This window comes from Lygodium microphyllum, chromosome 17 (assembly GCF_053477565.2).
Source record: "Lygodium microphyllum isolate KBCC chromosome 17, Lygodium_microphyllum_v1.1.10, whole genome shotgun sequence".
NCBI classification, from domain to species: Eukaryota; Viridiplantae; Streptophyta; class Polypodiopsida; order Schizaeales; family Lygodiaceae; genus Lygodium; species Lygodium microphyllum.
This window is the reverse complement of record NC_141151.1, coordinates 55,705,500-55,728,266: the sequence shown is the minus strand read 5'-3', so window position 1 is coordinate 55,728,266 and position 22,767 is coordinate 55,705,500. Positions and strand designations below refer to the sequence as shown.

At 41.9% G+C, this 22,767-nt stretch overlaps 1 protein-coding gene across 2 annotated transcripts in view; it reads left to right on the top strand.

The window, feature by feature from the left end:
* Positions 1-22,274, top strand: part of LOC148021909 (GTP-binding protein BRASSINAZOLE INSENSITIVE PALE GREEN 2, chloroplastic-like) — a 35,855-nt gene extending 13,581 nt beyond the window's left edge. The window contains exons 3-4 of one of the 2 annotated variants that reach the window (XR_015694417.1): positions 20,791-20,921; positions 21,216-21,352. Coding sequence is in view for 1 of the 2 variants with exons in the window: in XM_087697427.1 (XP_087553553.1) it covers positions 21,216-21,383; positions 21,473-21,721 (417 nt within the window). In the remaining variant the exon portion in view is untranslated. Of the gene's footprint in view, positions 1-20,790; positions 20,922-21,215; positions 21,384-21,472 lie in introns of those variants that run through there. The other variant, XM_087697427.1, reaches the window with a different exon arrangement.
* The last annotated feature ends 493 nt before the right edge of the window (positions 22,275-22,767 follow it).

The following is a 22,767-nucleotide window of genomic DNA, read 5'->3' as shown; positions in this document are numbered from 1 at the left end:
ACACTATTATATGCAAACTTTGCTATCGGTAAATACTCTTTCCAATTAGTTTGCCTTTTATTTACATATGCTTTCAACATATCTTTAAGGATTTGGTTAACCCTTTCGGTTTGTCCATTTGTTTACGGGTGCTCCGCCGTGCTCATGCTTAGTTTAGTATCCAACTTCCTAAATACAGCACGCCAAAATTGACTATCAAATTTTCTATCCCAATCAGAAACTATATTTGCCGGAAGGCCATACAATCTGTATATGTTCTCTATGAACAATCTAGCCAATTCTAGTGTTTTAACATCAGTTGAAGTTAAAATAAACCTAGCCATTTTGGTTAACCTATCCACAATCACCCACACAGAGTCATGTTCCCTGTGTGTCCTGGGTAACTCGACAATAAAGTCCATGGAGATACTCTCCCATTTTCTCGAAGGAATCTCTAATGGGTGGAGAAGTCCTCCCATTTTCAATCTTTCAGCTTTATTAACCTGCACTTATTACATTTGCCCTTCCAATTGGATCCCCATTTTCAATTGATTCCCATATGTTGGAATATGCCGGATCAACCTGGCATTTTCCTTTTAAGAATTCAGGCAAATCGGAAGAGAATTGAGTAAAACTCAATTCATTTATGATGGGCATTTTGCTGAGTGCATTAGCCACTATATTATACTTTTCTTTTCTATACCTTATCTCATAGTCGAACTCTTGAAGGTGTTCGGTCCATCTGGCTTTACGCCCTTGTAGATCCGGTTGGTCATTAAGCTACTTAATGCTTTTATGATTTGACAAGATCAAAAGTTTGGCACCGTACAGATAGTGCCTCCATTTTTTCATTGCATGTACTATTGCATACAGTGCCCTTTCATAAATAGAATAATTCCATTTTGCACGGTCTAATTTCTTGCTTTCAAAAGCAACCGGTTGACCTTGTAATAAGACCATGCCTATTGCTCTATCACTGGCATCGATTTCAACCATGAATGGTTTATTGGGATCCACAATTAGTAGTACTGGAGCTGTAGCAATAGCTACCTTAAGTTTTTTAAAACTTTCATTTTGGTCTGTTCCCCAATTAAAGCTCTTCCCTTTCCCTCTTTAAGTTGGTCCGTCATTGGAACAACTATCTTGGCATAATCTTGAATGAATCTACGATAAAGTCCAGATAAACCTAGGAAGATCTGTAGCTCTTCCAAGTTCCTTGGAGATGGCCATTCAATAATTGCCCTTACTTTTTCTGGATCCATCTTGATTCTCTCTTTCAAAATAATATGCCCCAAATATTTAACGTGCGAAGAATTCACATTTAGTTTTCTTCATATAAAGGGATTGGGTTCTTAACAATTGGAATACTAACCGTAAGTGTTCCAAATGTTCTTTTCTTGATTTACTAAAGATCAAGATATCATCCAAGAAGACTACTACAAAGCGTCTTAGATAGGGCCATAACACACTATTCATTAGCTTCATAAAAGTAGCTGGTGCATTAATGAGGCCAAAAGTCATCACCAAAAAATCATAATGCTCGTATCTAGTACGAAATGCCGTCTTAGGAACATCCTGGGCCTTAATTCTTACTTGGTGATAGCCTGATCTTAGGTCAATCTTTGTGAAGAATTTTGCCCCTTGTAATTGATCAAAAAGATCTTTCATTCTGGGCATTGGAAATTTATAAAATATTAAGAAAGCTCAAGACCGAGCTAGAGCTTATGCAGATCCTCACCAAAGAGATCTCTTTTGAGGAAGGGGAATTGGTCTATCTTAAAGTGCCTGGACAAACTAAAACCATGAAAACCGGACGATATCCAAAGCTTTCACCCAGGTATTGTGGTTCTTTCAGAATACTTAAGAGGGTGGGGGAAGAAGCTTATAAGCTCCAACTACCTGCTGGTAGTAAAACACATCCAGTTTTCCATGTAACCAAGCTAAGAAAGAAGTTGGGTGATATGGATAATCCAATCTTAAATGATAAGATGGAGGAGCTATTCAGACCAATCTATTCCACATGAACCAGAAAGAATTTTAAATATTCGTAATAGACGAACAAGGCATACTATTTATCAAGAATGTTTGGTAAAATGGAGAGACTGTTCGGAAGAAAACTCCACATGGGAGCGAGTATGCACTTTAAGAAAAAGGCTTCCCAATTTACAGTTGGACCTTTCAAGTATTGTTTTCGAGGATGAAACCGATTATTAAGGGGGAGGAAATGTTACATCAACAAATGTAACTTATTGGTAAACAAGGACGAGAGATGACCATCCGAGGGCCTTGGACACCCGTACAGGGTTAGGGAAGCTTAGGAAGTAAGTGAGTCATAAAATTAGTATAACTCACTAGGAATGGACGGCTGGCAGGAAAGACACATCGGGTTGCTCCAGCATCTTCCTGAGCGTGGTTAGGTGGCGAATGGAAGCTCTCATGCTTCACATGAGCGGGCTTGGCAAAAAAATCCAGGGGACGTCTGTAGAAAGTTAGGCCCTTAGGTGGTTGCAGAAAGACAGACACGTAATACTCATTTGCAGAAAGTTAGTCCCGTAGGCGTTTGCAGAAAGATAGACACGTAATAGCACATGACTTCGAACACTACTTCCGCACCACTTCTCACATCCGAGCTAAATCCATCGAGGAACGAGTCAGAGTGGGCCTCATAGCTTGCTTCACAAGCTCCGGACATGGCCGGATAGACATTGGACTATCATGAAGTTCCACGATCTTACGAGATGATTGCAGCTGAGTATAATCTCATTTTGATGCAGCCCAGTGTTAGATAGAAGGTAAGTTTGCATTTCACCCTTCAGATTCGGTGCATCGATCTATTGACCATGCAGGAAGGGTGGAATCTCCACTTAGGATTGGCCATCCGCAAGTGGAAACTGACATAGAGTACACTCCATTGCCTTCATACTTATTCTCTCTGGTACCAAGTATGCCTACCATTTCAGATTCTGTTAATGATGATTCCCCTTCTCCTTTATGATGAAAGACGTATGCAAAACAATTTTTGGTTTATGAGTAATGAGGAAGACATGCATTTCTTTATGATCTCAAGACTAGGTAAGCAGTTGAAACAAGAAATTGTGAGTACTCCTTTCTTTTCTTTTCCTTCAAACAATTTTGTTTTCAAAGGCCAAAGTGAAGTAGGTGCATCTTCATCATCATCATTTCAATTTAATGCATTTAATGGACAAAAGAAACCCACATTATTTCCCATATCTGCATCTATCACAAATCCATTTAATCTCCCTCCCTCCCCACCCTCTTATTCCGCCGCGACATCCTTTTAGTCTCCATTAAGTGCACTGCATGTTGCCTCTCATGTAGGATTACACGTGTTTTCATTCACCACACTGGGGGGTTCTTAAACTTAGGCACAACCATTAGGATCTCATCTCTTCCTAAGCTGGGTGGTATTCCAACTTTTCCTCACACTTTCAAGATCATTGCAGCCTGGGTATTCCCCCAGTCTCTCCCGTGTGTGGATCAGTTGGTGTCACAGTTTACCTCCATGGCATTACCTAGTGGATTCTTTGGTTATTATGTTGTGTCCCAGCCGATATTTGGACATGGCTTATGTATCCTAGTGCCTCCACCTCCACTGGCACCTTATGGAAATCTTCATGTTCGAGTGCCTCCATATCAATCGGCACTCATTGAACACTCATAGCCTATGTCTGTCTACCCACTTCTTTCCCCTTCTTCTCCTTATCAGACATCGCTACCACGACCACGATCACCATGTTATCCTCCACATCCATCTTTCCCCATATTCTTGATACCTCATGGTTCTACCTCATCTTCTGCCAAGTATGCATTCAATGACAAGACTCGTTTTAATGGGTCAAACTGTACAACTTGGTCGAACTTGATGAGACATGTCCTTGACTCACAGAACCTATGGGATCTTGTGTAGGGATTGAAACCCCGATCCGATTCCGCACTTGTTCCATATGAGGTCGTTTGCTCATAGAAGACTAGGAATGCCTCTGTTATTGTCAAGTTGATGCAGGGCTTATTGCTTGAATTTCATTCTCAGCTTCAGCATTTTGATTTAGCGTCAGAGTGATGGGTACACTTGACTGACCGCTATGCGGCTCGGGATAGAACCATCGAAACTTCAAAACTTCAAAATATCTGACCGGGATGACTTGAAAGTCAAGTTCGTTGAGTATCGACATCTCCTTGCCGAATTCTCTACTACAAGGGCTCCTAAGTTCTTTGACGATCAGGTCACATTGATCCTTAACAAGTTGCCATGTAAATACTTCAATTTTGTGCAGCAAGTGGTTTGTCCGTCCAAATTACCTATATTCAATGAATTTGAATGTCAGCTATTGTGTCATGCACGGTTGCTCGATTAGTTTCATATGAATAATCCCTTATAGAGGGGGCTCTTGTTGCTCATTCTTAGAAGGGGCAACAAGGGAAGGGTAAAGCAAATTAAACTTTAAATCAAAATCAAAATCAAACTAAAAAACAAGCAGGAGAATCACAAGGAAACTCCTAGTCTCAACTCAAACCTAGGTTGCAGAATGTATCTAAGAATAATAGATATTGTCAAAAGGCTGGCTATTTTGATGACGAGTGTCGATCAAAGGTAAGAGGCATAGCACCAAAAGCCAAGTCATAGGCCCTCACCCCTCAGTCGGGTAATCCCTATCGGAGGACAAGGTGATGGCAAGGGGTAGTGGAAAGGTCAAAGTCATATTGCCACCGGTCAGCCATCTCAGTTGACAACGTTCTCAACTCCGGAGGGCTTGTATGACTAGTTTGTAGAGGCCCATATCGTCTTTGTAGAGACATCCGATGTGAGTCTTGTCCAAATCTATGAGTTGTCTCTTGATGAGGTTACCACAGAGATCCACTCGTCATAGTTGAGCACATTGGCACTTGGTTTGATTGTGGACAGCGGAGCTACACATCACATGACTCTTATAGAGGACATCTTTTGTACACGAGCCCCTGCAGTCGGGTGGGCCTGCGTAGAAAACAACTTCTCGGTCAAAATCTAGGCTTAAGGTTGCATCAGTTTTGCCATTGACAAGGGTTCGAATTTGGCTTCGCTTAACAATGTATATCGTGTCCCTCAGCTTGGGTTAAACTTGTTATTTGTTCAACAACTTTGCTGGTTGGGGCGAGCAGGTTTCTTTACAGGGACCACAGTCGAGGTCCTTGACTCTCGGATTGGGCTCATGGCAAGGCACAATCTAATGGCCTATACCACATGACCCATTTTCTTACTGAGACGGCGGTTGAGGGCTCTGTGTCACATAGCTTCCAAGCATTAGCCACATCTTGGAGTTTACAAACAATGAGCGTCTTTGGCATTTCCACCTAGGGTATCATGGCTATGACTCATTATGATTTATCTCGTTGTGAGATGGTTGAGGGCCTTCCTTATCTGAAGCTAGCTCGAGATGTTTGTAGAGCATGTCAACTCAAGAAGTAGCACTGTATCCCATTTCCTTAGTAGTCTACACATAGAGCTGAGGCACCTCTTAGATTGATTCACATTGATCTTTGGGGGCCCACATCCACTGCTGCCTTGAACGGTATGTTGTACTTTTTTTTAATAGTGGATGATCATTCAAGATATATGTGGGTGTACTTCCTCAAGCATAAGTTCGATATGTTCACATATTTCTCTGCTTGGGTGCTACTGATTCATAACCAGATGGGTCATCGTGTTGGTTGCATGAGGAGTGATAGCGGTGGTGAGTTTATCTCCCACGAGTTTTCCAAGTTTCTACAGCAGCATGACATTTCTCGCCATCTCACCTCTACCAACTCCTCTTAGAATGGAGTTGTAGAGTGTTGGAACTAGATAGTCATGGAAATGGCACGTTCTATGCTGTTCGCAGTAGAGCTCCTTGAGCGCCTTTGGGTTAAGGTTGCTAATATTGTAGTGTACATCCTCAATCAGTGCTCGACTGTAGCTCTTTCTCAAAAGACTTCATACGAGTCATTCTTTGGCTCTCGGTCTATCATATCCCACTCCAGAGTCTTTGAGTGCCATACATACACACACATGCTTGATGATAAAATAGGAAAATTTCTTTGGTTAATTCATACTAGGTCAGACTTAGCTTACTCAGTTAGCATTCTCAATAAGTAATTCATAGCATCTAGAATGTCACATTGGATTGCATGTCTTCATGTGTTGCGTTATTTGGGGTGTACTTATTCTTATGGCCTCACTTATCGTTCTAGTTTATGTTTGTAGGGATACATTGATTTTGATTGGGCAGGAGATCTTGATACCCGGCTTTGCCATGGCGACTACCTCTTCACCTTGGGCATGACTCCCATTTCTTGGTCCAACTGTAAGCAAGAGATGGTGGTAGCTTCCACGGCCAAGACTGAGTATAGGGCTCTCTTTGATGGCACCACTGAGGCCATCTAGCTGAGAAGCTTATTGGCGGCTCTTCACTTTCCTTGTGACTCTCCCACTATTGCCTACTGTGACAACTAGAGTGCCATTGTCCTTGCTAGAAATCCGATTATCACACCACGGACGCGGCATGCAGGAGACCACTTCCACTTTTTCAGAGAGCAGGTCGAGCTAGGCACTATTCGTCTAGAGTTTGTGCCTTCATTAGACAATTTTGCAGACATTATGACCAAAGCGGTCAACCGACTGGTTCTTCAGTACCTTTTACCTAGGATTAGCTTGAGTATATTCTCCCCTACTTCTTCAGATTGACAAGAAGAGGATGCTTTCCTTTTGCTTTCCCTTCTAGTTTGAGAGGAAATGGCTACTTCTCTTGATAGTGACAGTGATGTTACAGTTTTTAGACATTCATTTATTAATTTATTCTTTTGTATTGTACTTATGGACATCTGTAACTTCATCCACACTCCCAGACATGATTGTAAAAGGGTATTTATTCCCTTGCGAGGGCGCTGTCCAAGTGGCACTGGATTGCATTTTGTGTGAGCATGATATCTTGCATCCATAGAAACAGGGAATGGCCGTTCCGGTTTGTGGAACGGCCTAACGCGTTCCAAACCCTCCAAGGAGGTGAAACGGCCAGGGAACGTTCCCTGCCGTTTCCAAGGCGTTTCCTACTGTTCCCTGCCGTTCCATGTCGTTTTCCCTGCCGTTCCCTGTTTGGAATGGCCATTCTAGACACGTTGACCGAAAATTGACGTTTTTTCTGGTCTTTTCTTTTTGCTTGGGTCACACTCCTTCTACCACATGTTCACCCATCTCCATTGCCTAATGTGCACACACTAATCTCTCTCTCTCTCTCTCTCGGGTTGAAAATTCAAAGTGTCAAGACAACCCACAAGCTAATTAGGAGTCCATGCAAAGTTCAAATTTGATGCATTATCAACTCTTGCAAATCACAACCAAATTTCAGCCTATCCTCAATTCCAAGGTATTCATCCATTTATAGTCTAATCTCAAGGGAAAGTGGAATAATTTGGACAATTCAAGGCGATTTGGAGCTATAGGGGTAATCGAGTCAATTTTGGGACATTTGGGTCAATTTCAAGCATTGAAGGATATTGGGGCAATTAGAGGGACATTCTTCGGGGCAATTTGGGTCATGCAAGGCATATTTGGGGCACTTAAGATACATGCCATTTCCCCCGTTCCCATTCCCCGATCTTGGACGTTTCCCCCGTTCCGTTCCTGTTCCCCATTCTAGGTAACTATGCTTGCATCTCCCTTTGTATTACCCCATGGATTGGCTTTGGTTCATGTAAAGATGCATCTGTGTGCATTTATTCCTTTTCGGTCTTTTGGAGTGGTTGACTATGGATTCACCATATTCGTGGCATTGCACATGGTAGTCTCCAAGGCAGTTCTCTATAGCTTGCTTGCTTGCTTGTCTTGCTTGCTTCACATCTTTGCTATATTTGTGTCACACACACCTTAGCTATTTTCTTTTTCATCGATACCTAGTAATGGTAGTATGCTTGTTTTGTGAAGGTCTTAGGTTTGACCACCCCTTATCACTCTTCCGTTTGGGGCACAGATACTCAGTAGAACAAAAACTGACTTAAAACCCTCACTTAATGTTAAATATATCAAAACTACAAAGCCCTAAAAAAAAACAAACAAAAAAAAGAAAAAAGTTCATAGCTAATTCCATTCACCTTTGCAAGACTTGGTAGGACACTAGGCAGTCGATGTGCACCGGTTGTTCGATACCTTGGTCTGTTTGGGGTGATCACTTGGGCTCCCTTGGTAAGATAACTATTGTCTCTGTAGTCTTAGTAGGCCACTCGCGCACCCTTTGTCCGATGCTCTAGCTGCTTTGGGGTGGGATGCCTTGTGGTAAAAGGAAAAAAAAAAGGGCCTTTGTTGGCCTACTTCTCGTGGCACCGTTGTTGGACCTGAGAGGAGATGTTGAGCTAAAAATGCATTAGCTTCACTTAAACAGCCCTAAAACATGCTTAATTAAGTTGATAATTTAAAAAGAAATGCGTGCCTAGAGAGTGTTTGTATCTCATAAGCACAAATCCACTTTGGAGGGCCCAAACTTTCTATAAATAGGTACGATGCCCTCCATTTAGCCTTAATCTCGTTTTTGCAGATTTCAAGTATTTCAGCTTGTTGCCCACACCGCGGACGGGGAGCATATTGCAGTTCAAGCTAGCCATTGCTGTACAATAGATTGGCGCTTGTTTCAGTATACCACATACTGTTCGGAGTTGATTTCAACATGCTAACTGCTGCTGTTGGTTTTTCTTGCGTTTTTAGTCTTTCTCTCTCTCTTGCAGCTTGTGTTTGCTGTTTTCTCTTTTGCAGCCAACGTTTTTAGTCTCTCTCTCTCCTTACCTGCGTTTTTAGTTTCTTTCTTTCTTGCATTGTCATTTGCATTAGATCCAGCCTTCCTTGGCTGCATTTGTTGGTGTTCGACATCCGGAGGTTGCCTTGCTACGATTCAAGATTTGTATGTTGATGTGTGTGCAAGGTTAATCCCCTTCCTAGAGAAGAAATCTCTAGGTTCATTTGTATCCACCTTTTCTCTATTAGTTGTAATATTTCCCACACATTCATATTGACATATCACATCTTCTAACAAGAACTTGCATACAACATTACTAGCCTTTGTCCTCAAGGCTTGGCCTTCAACTTGGTTTGTGAGATATTCTTGTGCAAGTACAAAATACCTCATTTAACGTAAACCTATAGGCATGGTCACTAAATCCACAACCCACGTATAATGCATAGAGTCGGTAAGTTGGATGCAAACCTTCATGGTGTCTTATAGAAGAACGCATTTGACAAGTAGTACGAGTCTCCACCAATCACAAGATTGATATCCGTATACATGCCTTTCCACCAATATCTTTCTTTTATCTTCTCAAATGTGGCCCAAACTTCTTGAGGATCAGCCCATAGCTCTCATGAAACACCTCCATAATTTGGAGTTGAGTATCTTTGTTACACACTACTGGTAGTAAGGTATGTCTTCTATGCTCTGGGTGCTTTCATAGAAAATTGTTCTTTAAGAAGTATCCTTATTCTTTCTTTTGGATCCTCTAAAAGTCTCTAACACTCTGCAATTTGAATCCTCAAAGTGATCTCAATGGCCTATTCAGGATAGGTCTTCTTTGCTAGCCATGATCTACCAAGAACAAGCCTTAGGTCTTCAAGGACAATCAAAGTGGGAATACTCTATATGCTTTGATCTATGAACTTTCTAACTATGTGGCACAACATTTGATGAAGATGGGAATTGCTGAAGGTCGATTGCTGATCATCATCTTCCACCATAATGATGCAAAATATGACCCATATTCATAAAATAGATCGCGGTTTTGAATTTGACAGAAGACATTTCCAAAACTTGTCGCAATTAAAAACTGCAATCAACAATAAAATGACGGCCAACACAAAATAAAGTGACGAACAGCTGTCCACAATCATACTAACCTTTGCTACATGACTTGTTATATATGCAATCAGCTTGCCATGCCATCGTTTATCTTGCGACACTTAAACTATTTGATTTGCCCATCCCATAGCTTGCCTGGCATACAAGCATGTGGATGTGCGTGGTGCCTAGGTTTCATTATAGTCATAGTCCCATATCACTAACAATTAGAGTGCCGTTGTCGTAGCATGGAATCTAGTGTTTCATGCCAGCATGAAACACAGTGAGGTATGCTATCATTATATTAGAAAGAGGCCATTTGTATGGAGATTAGCATGAGATACTGAAACTAGCTTGCCTTCTTGGAGAGGGTGGTAATTCCCTAATCAAGCACTTAATTACAACAATCAATAAATAAACATAAATTGAAATGCATACTTTGCCTTCAAAATTCTTGGACAATGGACACCCTGTTGACCTCAAAACTGGCGCCCTTTGGATATTTCTTTATCTTCAATTGCCAATGGATTTATTACAAGCTGAGATTCCACAATCTCCTTGGTTGATCTAAAAGCCCCTTGTTAGTTCAACAAATAGAAAACAAATTGGGCAATTTATCCCTTGAATTTCACCAAGGACTTGCTCTAATTAAATTCCAACTGGCCAAATATTGCTCCAAATTTACAATGGATCACAAATGTCAGGTGTTGATTTCAATGTTCGATGCCTTCTCTTGTTGGCATGGGTCCCAATGTGGTTGCTAAACCCTACTTTTTGCAAAAATTTAGGGTTTACACCAAAATTCCCTCTACTTATACCAAATTTGGTTGAGATTTGCCCCAAATGGTTGAGAAATGTTGAGATCTCTTGAGAATTGATTAGAGAAGGTGAGAAAAAGCCAAGATGAGACAGAAATCTGATTTTCTTCGCAAGAAAACTCTAAAATCTGCATGTTGTTTGCTCCAACTTGCATTTAATGTAGTCACCTACTACTGCCAAGCATCCCCGAATCGTTGTTGCCCGATTAACATTTCTGTTGCTAGCTTCTGGAAGGTGTCTCCTTGGTGTCGCCTGCCCCTCGAAGGTCCTAGATGGCTGTTGCCCACAACCAATTGCTGTTTCTCAGCTGTTGTTGAAGGAGTTGCTAAATCTTGACAAGTCTATCCGTGCAGCCACCCAATCTCTAGTCCCACCCAACTTGCATTTAATGCAGTCACCTACTACTGCCAAGCATCCCCAAGTTGTTGTTACCCGATTAACATTTATGTTGCTAGCTCCTGGAAGGTGTCTCCTTGGTGTCGCCTGCTCCTCGAAGGTCCTAGATGACTGTTGCCTACAACCAATTGCTGTTTTTCAGCTGCTGTTGTTGAAGGAGTTGCTAAATCTTGACAAGTTGTCTATCCATGCAGCCACCCAATCTCTAGTCCCACCCAACTTTCACCAGCGTGGCCTATGCTTCCTACTGCCCACCCACTGTATAATGCCACCTTCAGCGCCTCTGCTACATGCCAACTTCGCCAGTGCTTGCTACACCTGTCTTTGTAGCGCCCTGCTTGCTTGTTGGCGCCACTAGTCCCAATGGCGTTGCTTAGAATGCTACTCACCATTTTGCCTGCTGTTGCCACTGTTTGTCCTGTGCTGCCCACCTAGTCACTGCTGTGCACTGCTCACCTGCCTTGTTTGGGCCACCTCAACACCACTTGTGCCCACAGGTTCAGCTGTGGCCAAGAGTACTTGAGTGTGGCCCAAAATTTGTGTAGCAATTGTCGATGCATCCGGAGTTCACACACGCTTCTCAAGCACTCAAAAATTTGGGGCGTTTGCTCAATTTGAAGTCCCCTACACGAATCTCCACCGAAATTGTGAACATTGATCAATTTCTTCGACATTTGTGTGTGAGAATTTGGAGCTTTTCCAATTTTTGAGTCGGGCATGCATCCCAAGGTGCAGTCTAGTTGCTGGTTGCTGCTTGTGCGCATCCCGAGGTGGCATTACACCGAATCCTTATGCTATAAGTATAGAATCTATTCAATTTCTTGAATTTTCATTGAGAAAGTTTGGGTCTTTTGCTTGATATCCATCCCAAGGCAGCAAAGAGGTGCAGCAACAACAATCAGTTGCTGTTTGGATCAGATTTGGCCCTTTTTTTTTTTTTTGAAAATTTGGGGATTTGCAGCATTAAATTGCTGAAATTTGTATTTGGCATGCATTCTTCCAAGGTAATTGTAGTGGTACAATAGTCAATTGCTATGTATTGTAAATTTGGTACTCTTTTGTGCAGTTTTGGTATGTATTTTGAGGCACTTAGTTTTGGATAGTTTTTGTACTTGCATTCATATTCCGTGTTGGATCTAGGTACTTCAGAGAGTGCATTTTGCACTTCAGTTTTGAAGCGTTTGGTTGTAATTTGCACACTTTATTGCGGCAATGGCTTAGCAAGGTCATAGTGACCGTAGCAACATTTTGGGTGTCCTCACTCAGGAGGATAAATTAGATGGCACCAATTACTCTTGTGGAGTTTCATAGTGCATGATTCGCTTGTTGCAAAGGGTCTTTGGGACTTGGTGATCGACGATTCAGCTCGACCAGGAGGGTTGCACCTTAGAGGTCTCAAAGAGAGGGCTAGAGTATGGCAAGCTGCCCTTGCTATTGCCCATATTTTCCCTACAGTGGACAAAGAAAAAGGGACTCTAAAGATGCACAGGCCTTATCTGTGATTGCTCTTTCAATCAAGAGGGCAATTATACATCATATTTGGTCATGTGAGATCTCAAAGGTAGCTTGGGATATCCTTGAGCAGATATTTATAGCTCACAATGAGACCAAAATCTCTTACTTGAGAAGAGAATTGGCCAATGCACACATGGATGAGGGTGATGCTATGACAAATCACCTTACTTACATTTAGGATTTGAGAGAGCAGTGTCGGGGGTAAAGGCGTCTCTGCCTAGCTGCTCGTGTATTACTACACTGACAGTATCCGCCACTGGGTACTGTAGGTAGTGGGCGCCGTCACCGTCACCGTCAGTGTATTCTTTATTCTTTTAGTGACAGTTTGAATAAAGGAAGGCAAACAGGGCAGTCCCCCTGTCATTACATTTTATGCTCATGCTACATGGTCATTTGATGCCCGATTATGCCCGGTTGGTGCCTATACATATGGGAAAGTATGCCTATGGTTTGTCTATGGTTTGAACTTGGATTGAGCCACTGTTTGCTTAGTTTGGGACGTTTAGTTGCTGCTGGAATATTCAGGGCTGAAGCTTACTTGCTTATGTTTGGATAGGCCTATTGGATTCGGGCTATATCTTGGATGTATACATTGATGTAGTGACTCTCGGGGATCGACATAGAGCTTGGATTGCTCTCGAATCATTGGTTGAGCTTGAGCTCGTTTCGCATAGCATTGGGATCTTCATCTTTGATATATCTATGGCATGTACTTTGCTTATGTCTGATCGGTCTTGACATGCTTGGCCTATGCCACTACTACATGCCAATTACATTGTTGGAAGTTGGATGCTACTGAGCCTTGCTTTGGCTTGACATTTGATTTTTTGGAGCTTACTTTGGCTATTTTCGGCTTGCTAGAGTTACAGTTTGGATGTACTTGATGTCTATGGATGCTATGTACGGATGCTACATGGTCTATATACTCATGAGGTCTTATTGATTCTTGATCTTGGATCTTCTGGCATGGTGCTTATCATATGTTTTTGTCGAGCTTCTTTGCTTGATATTTACGGCTTTTGTGCCAGTGGGAGCGTTGTGATACGCTTGACAGACATTGAGTAGGCGGTTTATGCTACTTGAGCATTCGGATACTTGAGACTGGGATCTTCACTTGGATGTTCCATGGTTGATATGTGGTAGTCCTCACAAATGTACTTGGGCTGATTCGGGCTTTGCATTCCTTGAGCATACACCTCTTTGTGTCAGGTCTTGCCGGTGTTGTGTACACTTTGCCCTATTATATAAGGGGAGTGTTGGCTTCTGACGGATTCATTTGACATGCTTGGATATTTGCTCGATGTCCGTATGACTATTACATATTGATATATGTCCGCTTGATGCTGGTTATGCTTTGATAGTCAGTGGTTGACTTGGTGCATTCATTTTGCCTACAATTTGCTCTCATTGTACATGACTGTAATTTAATACAACAAGCAGTTATGCATGGACTGACGTGTAATTTTCATACTGAATCATTCTGATTTTGTGTACTTTTGATAGTACTTGGTGGGCAACATCATTAGCTATCAGTTTGTGGTCATTTTGCCTTGATTTTGGTGGTATTTTGGCTGTTCACAGCAGAAAACAGCAAGTAGTTTTGAACAGTCTGCACCATTTTGGGCTGCAGTATGGTATCTTCTTCCACTAACAGTGCTATCTTTAACATCACTAAGCTTGATGGTACAAATTATGTCTATTGGAAGAGCCAAGTTTGATAGGTATTGGTGTAGAAGTCTCAGATCAAGCCACTAAGGATGCATGGTGAGCAGCCTGAAACTATGATTGACGACGAATGGGATGAGCTTGATGAGTTATGCAAGTCCACCCTCATCTTGTCTCTCACTGAACAGGTGCATTACAATGTGGTTGAGGAAGCACAGAGTGCTTGGTAGCTTTGGGATAAAATTAAGAATCTCTATGACAAGAAAAGTCCAGCAAGTCAAATGTATTTGTTGAAGTAACTTATGGACCTACGCATGAAGGAGAATATGACGATGTTTGCTCATTTGGGCCAGTTTCATGCTATTCTCAAGAACTTGAATTCGTAGAGTATTACCTTCAATGATGAGGTTACTTCATTGTTTTTGCTTGGGACTCTGAGTGAGTCATGGGATGTATTCCACACTGCCTTATGTGCTCTTGCTACTATTTTGAACTTGCTTGATGTAGAGAGTGCTCTTCTGCAGGAAGAGATCAACCGTAATAACTTGGATGCCTCTCGTGTGTTGCATGCTTTGATTGTTAGAGGCAGAGATGGTAATGGAAAGAATGACCGTGGGTATGGACGTGGTAGGACTCGTAGAAGTCTAGGTCTAAGTCGCATGGTAAGTCGCGCAGCAAGTCTCATGGGAGAAATGCTAATGTGACATGTTATCATTGTGGCAAGAAGGGTCATATACGCCCACAATGTTATAAGTTGTGCAATGAGAAGCGCAAAGAGAAGGGGAAAGACAAAGTACAAGAAAAGTCCTTTGATCGCAGCATTATATCTGCGAAATCTAGTGTGAAAATCAAGGAGATAAATGTCATACAAACTTATGACTCCGATAGTACATACTTGCAGCTAGTTCTTGTGATGCTACGCCGCTGACTGAGGTTCACTCTATGTATGCGCAGTGCTGGCTTTTGGATTCTGGTGCTTCATTTTATGTTACACCATGCTGTGAGTGATTCCATTCCTACCGCACTGTCTTTGGTTTAGTTCGCTTGGGTGATGACAGGTCACTTGCTATTGTTGGCATTGGGGATGGATGATTGTAGTTTTTTACTGGCAATACTTTTCTGTTGTAGGATGTACGTCATGTACGTGCGCTTACATGCAGTCTTATGTCTGCATGGCAGCTTGATGATGTTGGGTTTTATGTTTCATTTGGAGATTTTACTTGGAAGATTACTCGTAGTAGACTTGTGCTTGCTAGAGGTGCCAAGGTTGGTAGCCTTTATCCTTTTGCAGTTAATGGGTCCCGTGTTGACCATGTTTTGTTAGTCAGTTTCATCCCATATGTATCTCTTTGGCATGCTTGTTTGGGTCATATGTCCTTGAAGGGAATAAAAATGCTTTCTGGTTTGCAGTACTTATCGGTTCTTGACTATGCATGTTTTGATTCATGTGAGCATTGTCTTTATGGTAGGCAAACTAGAAATACGCATAAGAATTCTTTTAGGATACGCATGAGTGAACCCTTGGCATTGGTACATTCAGATGTCTATGGGTCCATGCCCTGTCAGTCTATGGGTGGTACAAAGTATTTTGTGACGTTCATTGACAAAGTCTGGGCTTACTCCATTAAGCTTAAGTCAGATGTCTTGGCTATGTTTCAGAGATGGCTTGCATTGATTGAGAACTAGACTGGACATAGGCTAAAATGCCTTAGGACTGACAATAGGGGAGAATATGTGTCACATGCCTTTGAGCAGCTATATGACGAGAGGGGTATTAACAGTTGACCGCCCCCTATACCCCACCCCAGAATGGTTTAGCTGAGCAGATGAATAGAATCATCTAGGAGCGTGTACGCAGTATGCTTAGCCATGTAGGTCTATCACAAAGATTTTGGGCTGAGGCAGTCAGTATAACTGTGCATATCATAAATAGATCACCTTTTAGTGGTTTGGATTTCTAGGTTGCAAAGGAGGTATGGATTGGGAAACCTTCATCTCATGTGCATCTCCGTATCTTTGGATATGAGGTATTCTGCCATGTTCCCAAGGACAAGCGTAGTAAGTTGGATCCTAGGAGTGTCAAATGTATTTTCCTTGGCTATGGAGATGTATGCGAGATGGGTTACCGTCTCTGGAATGTGCAGGCGCGGAAAGTTATCCGCAGTCATAATGTAGTTTTCCATGAAGACAAGATGCATAGGCAGCCTGGGAAGGTGGTAGAGATATGCAGGGTTATATTCCAAGAGGAGCCACATGCTTCTACACAGCCAGTTGGACAACGTATAGCAGGAGTTGGTACACATGGCCAAGGTGTTGGACAGGATGCTAGATATGCAGCAGAGCCTGTAGTGAGACGGTCTATTAGAGCTAGATGTCCACTTGATCGATTTGAGCCCTCGATGCATTATGTCTTGGTTACAGATGCAGGAGAGCCTCTCACCTATGATGAGGCTATGTGCAGGGGTGAGAGCCACTCTTGGGAGAGGGCTATGCAATCTGAGATGGACTCCGTGCATAAGAATATGACTTGGGATTTGGTTGCATTGCCTAACGGCAAGAAGGCTTTGCCATGTAAATGGTGTACAAGCTGAAAAGTACCCCTAGGCACCCTAAGCTGGCTTATAAGGCTAGACTTATTGCTAAGGGTTTTAAACAGGAGTATGGAGTTGACTTTGATAAAGTCTTTTCTCTTGTAGTCAAGATGACCACTCTATGCTTGGTTTTGGCCTTAGTCACGTAGCTTGACTTGGACACGTATCAGATGGATGTCAAGACTCCATTCTTGCATGGGGATTTGTATGATGAGATTTACATAGAGCAGCTCAAGGGCTTTGCAAAACCTGATAGGGAGTACCTAGTATGCAAGTTGAAGAAAAGTCTTAATGGCTTGAAGTAGGCATCTAGGGAGTGGATCATAAGTTTGATGCCTTTATGTAGTCACAGGGCTACAACAGGAGTGCTATGGATCTGTGTCTTTACACTAAGATAGCATGTGATGGCTCATTGTTTATTTTGGTACTTTATGTGCATGATATGTTGATAGTAGGGAAAACTTATGATGAGCTGGATGCTCTTAAATCTTAGCTGAAGAAGAGCTTTGAGATGAAGGATTTGAGACATGCCTCTCACATTCTTGGTATGCGCATTAAGCACGATAGGCATCAAGGACTATTCTATCTCTCATAGAGGGAGTATATTCATAAAGTTATTGAGCGTTTTCGCATGCAGGACGTGAAGCCTATTGACTGTCCATTACCTTCTTTTGTGAAGGTCTCACAGGTCAATTGTCTACAGACAGATGAGCAAAGGGGCGAGATGGCCAAGATCCCTTATGTATCAGGTGTGAGCAGTTTGATGTATGCCATGATAGCTACTCGTCCAGATATTGCCTTTGCAGTTTGTATTATGGCACACTATATGGCTACCCTTGGTAAGAAACATTGGGATGCCGTGAAGGGTATCATGAGATACTCGAAAGGCACAGCAGAAATGTGTATTTGCTATGGCAGTTAGGATACTGGAGTTGTGGGATACACAGACTTTGATTATGGAGGACATGCAGATAGTAGAAAGTCCACTTCTAGCTATGTATTCATCTATGCTGGAGGTGCTATCTCTTGGATGTCTAGGGTTCAAAAGTGTACGGCTCTCTCTACCATTGAGACCGAGTATGTTGCAGCCACTAAGGCTTGCAAGAAGGCCATATGGTTGGGCCGTTTGGTTCATGACCTTGGGATTGATTTTATATCTATGCTGCATTCAGATTCCATGAGTGCTATTTAGCTAGCTAAGAATCTGGTCTTCCATGCGAAGACAAAACACATTGAGGTGAGGTATTACTTCATACGTTGGGTCGTGGAGGACAAGTCTGTTGACCTTGTCAAGAAATCTGCTTACAAAAAACCTCACTACTGAGCGCTTTGCCTTCCTCAGGAGATTGATGAGTGTTGGATGAGATGACATTTTTTCCTCATCCTGTTGTATATGTATACATTGTACTGTCTTTTCTTTTTATTTTTACTCCTCACTGGGGTAGATTTGCCTTTAAGTGGGAGGTTTTTGGGGGTAAAGGCGCCTCTACCTAGTCGCTCATGTATTACTACACTGATAGTATCCGCTACTGCACATTGCAGGTGGCGGGCACCCGTCACCATCACTTTATTCTTTATTCTTTTAGTGAGAGTTTGAATAAAGGAAGGCTTGGTCACGTATTGTGACGGTTGGAGTTCCCATTTGGTCTCTCTCTCTTTCTTGCTCTTGCTCTCCTGCCATAGCTCTTCCAAGCAAGCTTTGATCCTTTTCACCTTTCAAGCAGTCGTTGAATATTGATGAGGTGCTGACCGATAATGAGATGATCAAAATCACCCTAAACTCTCTTCTTGAGTCGTATCTTGGTTTTCACACTTCATTGAATTTGTTTTTGAGAGAGGGCACAATAGCCTCTCAAATTCATGGAGTTGACTGGCCTCTTGTAGGAGGAATAGACTCAGAAGGACATTGCTATGTTGTTTGGGTGATGTACTTATGCTTTGTAAGCGTAAAGAAAAAGGCAAAGCAAAGTAGCTAGACAAAAATTAGCAAAAGGCTAACGTGGGACAGCCATTTTGCAAGGTTGCCCATGATTTAGATAAAGGTAAAAAGAAGGGAGAATGCCACCATTGTAAAAAGCCTAGCCATTACATTGAAGAATGTAGAAAAGATTGGCCAAGGAGTGTAGCGACGGGTGCGTAGTGGAAATGCGATATTCAATGATGGCAATGGCTCACAGAGAGAGAGAGAGAGAGAGAGAGAGAGAGAGAGAGAGAGAGAGAATAGTGAGAGAGTGAGAAAGATGCACGATGTGTGGGTACAATGAGTTGTACCTCTTTTAGGTTTTTGTGATAGTTATATGTAAAGTATAAGTGCTAAGGGTTTGCTCACATCCGAGCATGTATAAAAGGCATGGTGGCCCTTTATTCCTAACAACCTCCCAGCTAAAGACAGCATGCCTTAAGCTTGAGAAAAGAATCAGCTAAGTCTAAGTATGTACAAAGCCCTGAAATACATATACCATCCTACTCCCATCATTTGTCGGCAATAAACAAACCACTCTGTTGGAAGACCCTTCGTGAGAAGATGTGCAGGATTATCATCTGTATGTACCTTGATAAGCTCAATAATTTTGTTGTCAAGTACATCCCTGATAAAGTGATACTTCACCTGTATGTGCTTCATCTTTGTATGAAAGACGGGATTTTGTGCTAGTATGGTAGCACTCTGATTATCACAATGGAGGCTAGGGGTCTCAGTAATGCCAAGCTTTTCCAATAGATGTGAAAGCCATAAAGCCTCCTTGCATGTCTCAGCAATGATAGACACATACTCTGCCTCTGTAGTAGACAATGCAACGTATTTCTATAGCCTAGATATCCAGGAAACTGCTCCCCTTGTGAAAGTGAATACATGCCTTGAAGTAGACTTCCTACATTAAGCATGACTAGCATAGTCTGCATCTGTAAAGCCAATGAGAGATGCCTTTTGCTTTCCAAAGCATATGCACAAATCTTTTGTGCCCTTAAGATATCTTATATCTTTCACTACTTCCCAATACTTTCTACCAGGATGTTCCATGTACCTGTTAACCACTTCCACCGCAAATGCTATGTCAGGATGTGTAATAACCATAGCATACATCAAGCTACCCATAGCTGAAGCATATGGAATCTTGGCCATTTAGCCTTTTCATCATTAGATGTAGGGCTGTCCTCTGCACTTAGTTTCACATATGAAGGCAATGGTACACAATTGCTTTTCCCCCCTCGATATTAGAATGCGGTAAAATCTTGGATACATACTCTTGTTGTGACGGATAAAGAAGACATTTTGATTTGTGCTTAAGTATACGCATGCCAAGAATGTGATTTGCCTCACCAAGATCTGTCATGTCAAAACTGTTGTGTAGGTTCTACCTCAATGTGTCCAAAGCATGAACATCCCTACCACCAATGAGCATATCGTCCACATACAAAATCGGCATAATAAGGCTGCCATCTGCTGCCTTCATGGTATATTAGTTAGTGATCCTCTTGACTTCTTTTAAATCCTTGAGATTACATGAATGTATCAAACTTATGATACCATTCACGTGGTGCCTGTTTCAGCCCATACAAGCTTTTGTTGAGTTTACATACCATCTTTTCCTACCCTTTGGCCACAAAACCTTCTGCCTGTTGCATATATATGTCCTGTAAGAATGCAGTCTTGATATCCATTTGTATGAGTTCCATATTCTCACATGCAACCAAGCCCAATATGGTTCAATGTAGATATGCATCTAATGTCTTTCTAGGGTTTCCTGTTAGATGCAGGTATGTCTCATTCACTAGGTCCATCTTCCTGAAGTCAAAGCCATCTGTCTCCGTTTTGGGGCCTTAATGTTAACTTTTTGTTGCATCTGCAGGTTTTCTTTGCCAACAGGATTGCACCTAACCAACCTAGTAACTTGTAAATTCCTAGGCCATCCTGCACTAGGGTTTTAGCACGCACCCCTGTCATGGCCCAAGTTAATGGACTATCTTTTTGTACACAGACTATACATGATGTGGACATGCAAACAGGAGTGAACCATTAACAACCATGACAGGATTGGACTGGCACAGATATTAATGAAAGTATGGGGCCTGTCGACCAACTGAATGTGAAAGGCGAATTTAACCCTTGGTAGGAATTTCTTATGTCATGCTGTGAAGCTGCTGGATTCCCTATTATTAATTAGTAAAAAGGATGTTCTAATTGTTTTTTCTTGCTCTCTCACATTTCTTAATTGATGCATCTTTTAAAAATTTTCAGTTCAACAGTAATTATGCACAGGGCTTAAGCAGAAATGCACCACTGAGAGCAAGTTTGTGAGTTTTTAATATTTCTACACTATATAAAGCAATTGTGCACATAGGTTGAAGCAGAAGTGGTAGCTGTTTTTTCCTTGTTCTCATGTTTGGGCTTTTTAAAAACCAGGCTGATAATACACTTCATATTGGAGGACTTGTAAGGCTGGATGTGAAAGAAATTTCAGCAAGCAGCTTGTACGTCACAATATGGGTATCAGCTTCTTTAACTTGTCATTTAGGAAGGACTAAACGTGCAGGTGACACTTTTGAGAAGCATGTGGGTGTTAAGCTGCAGGTATGGGACTCAATATTCATGGCTGTGTTTTCCTCCATTCAGTTATCCTGTGTTAATCATACTAAATAAGTACTTTGTTTGATGTGCAGCCACCCTTGAGCAAGGAACGGATTACAGAGTTGGGACCATGGGTTCAGACTCCTGTTACAGTTACAGGGGATAACTGGAATAGGAGTTCTTTTGACATAGCAGTTGCAGGACTGGGCTGGTTTGCTTTTGGCATTAAGGGAACTGCGAATGTAGATGTTTGGACGTACGAGGGAGTGGCGATAACCACACGCAGTGCTTTAGTTCCTGACATGGCACATAGTTTTGGGGAAACTGGATTTACATCATGAGAGCCCCAAAACTGGATATACATCTTGAGAGGAGGAGAGAGTAGCACCCACCTGTTAAATTTGTGTTAAATCCTGGGCAGCCAGTTGAGCAGGCAAAAGCTGGATAAAGGGCAGGTGCTGTCTAGATTGCCAGACCCTGTTGCCAATGTTGCAACATTGAGATGTACTGTGGAAAATTGAGCACAATGCAGCAACAGGTCACTACGGCCATCAAAAGTGGTGATGTTCTCATAGAAATTGTACCAGAGCTGAGCAGCTGAGGGGAGATCAAGGAGAATATTGGCATTGAGTATGGAACTCCAGAGATAATCATGGTGTTACTTGTCAACATGAAGAAGGTTCAGGTCTTGGTGCAGATTGAAAGTCTCTGTAAAAAGTGGCACCTAATATTTTTGGATGTTGCTATTGAGATGATGGAATTCTTAGTTTTTGTTTTGCATCAGAGGTTTCACCTGCCTTCCAAAAGTGAGAATTACTACTTGAGGAGGACCCCATTTCAAAGGGTCATAAGAGGTTTGTTTTGATTGATGTAGCTTTTATACTTTCTTCTTTCTATCACCTCAACTCCAGGATTTAAGTAGTAGATCAGAAGCAGTGTAAGTACAAGATATCGTGCGAAACAAACTACAACTGCCTGTCCAAGTCCTCATGGCGTAGATGTAAACCTTGAGTATCACAAAGGAGCAGTCTTCTATTTTTTCTTTCCTTCGTTGAGTGATACCTAACTGCACAAAAAACACCATAGGGCTTATAGATGCCTAGTATTTGTTCTTGTTGGAGTAGACTTATGGGAGTGCAGCCCCTTGATGTTTAGAATGTGAAGCATTATCCTTCCATGCTTGCTTCCTCATCTCCTCTGCTTCCATTTCTTTAAAGGAGTGGGTAATTTCTGATAATGGGGAGATAGAGGAGACGATTGAAAAGGGTGAGATTTTCAATTAAGTCATACCCGATACATTTTTAAAGAAGAATATCTTAAAGGGGCAATGTCTTCCAGACGTTATGAACTATAACACCAAATGATACGTTAAATTGATCCATGGTAT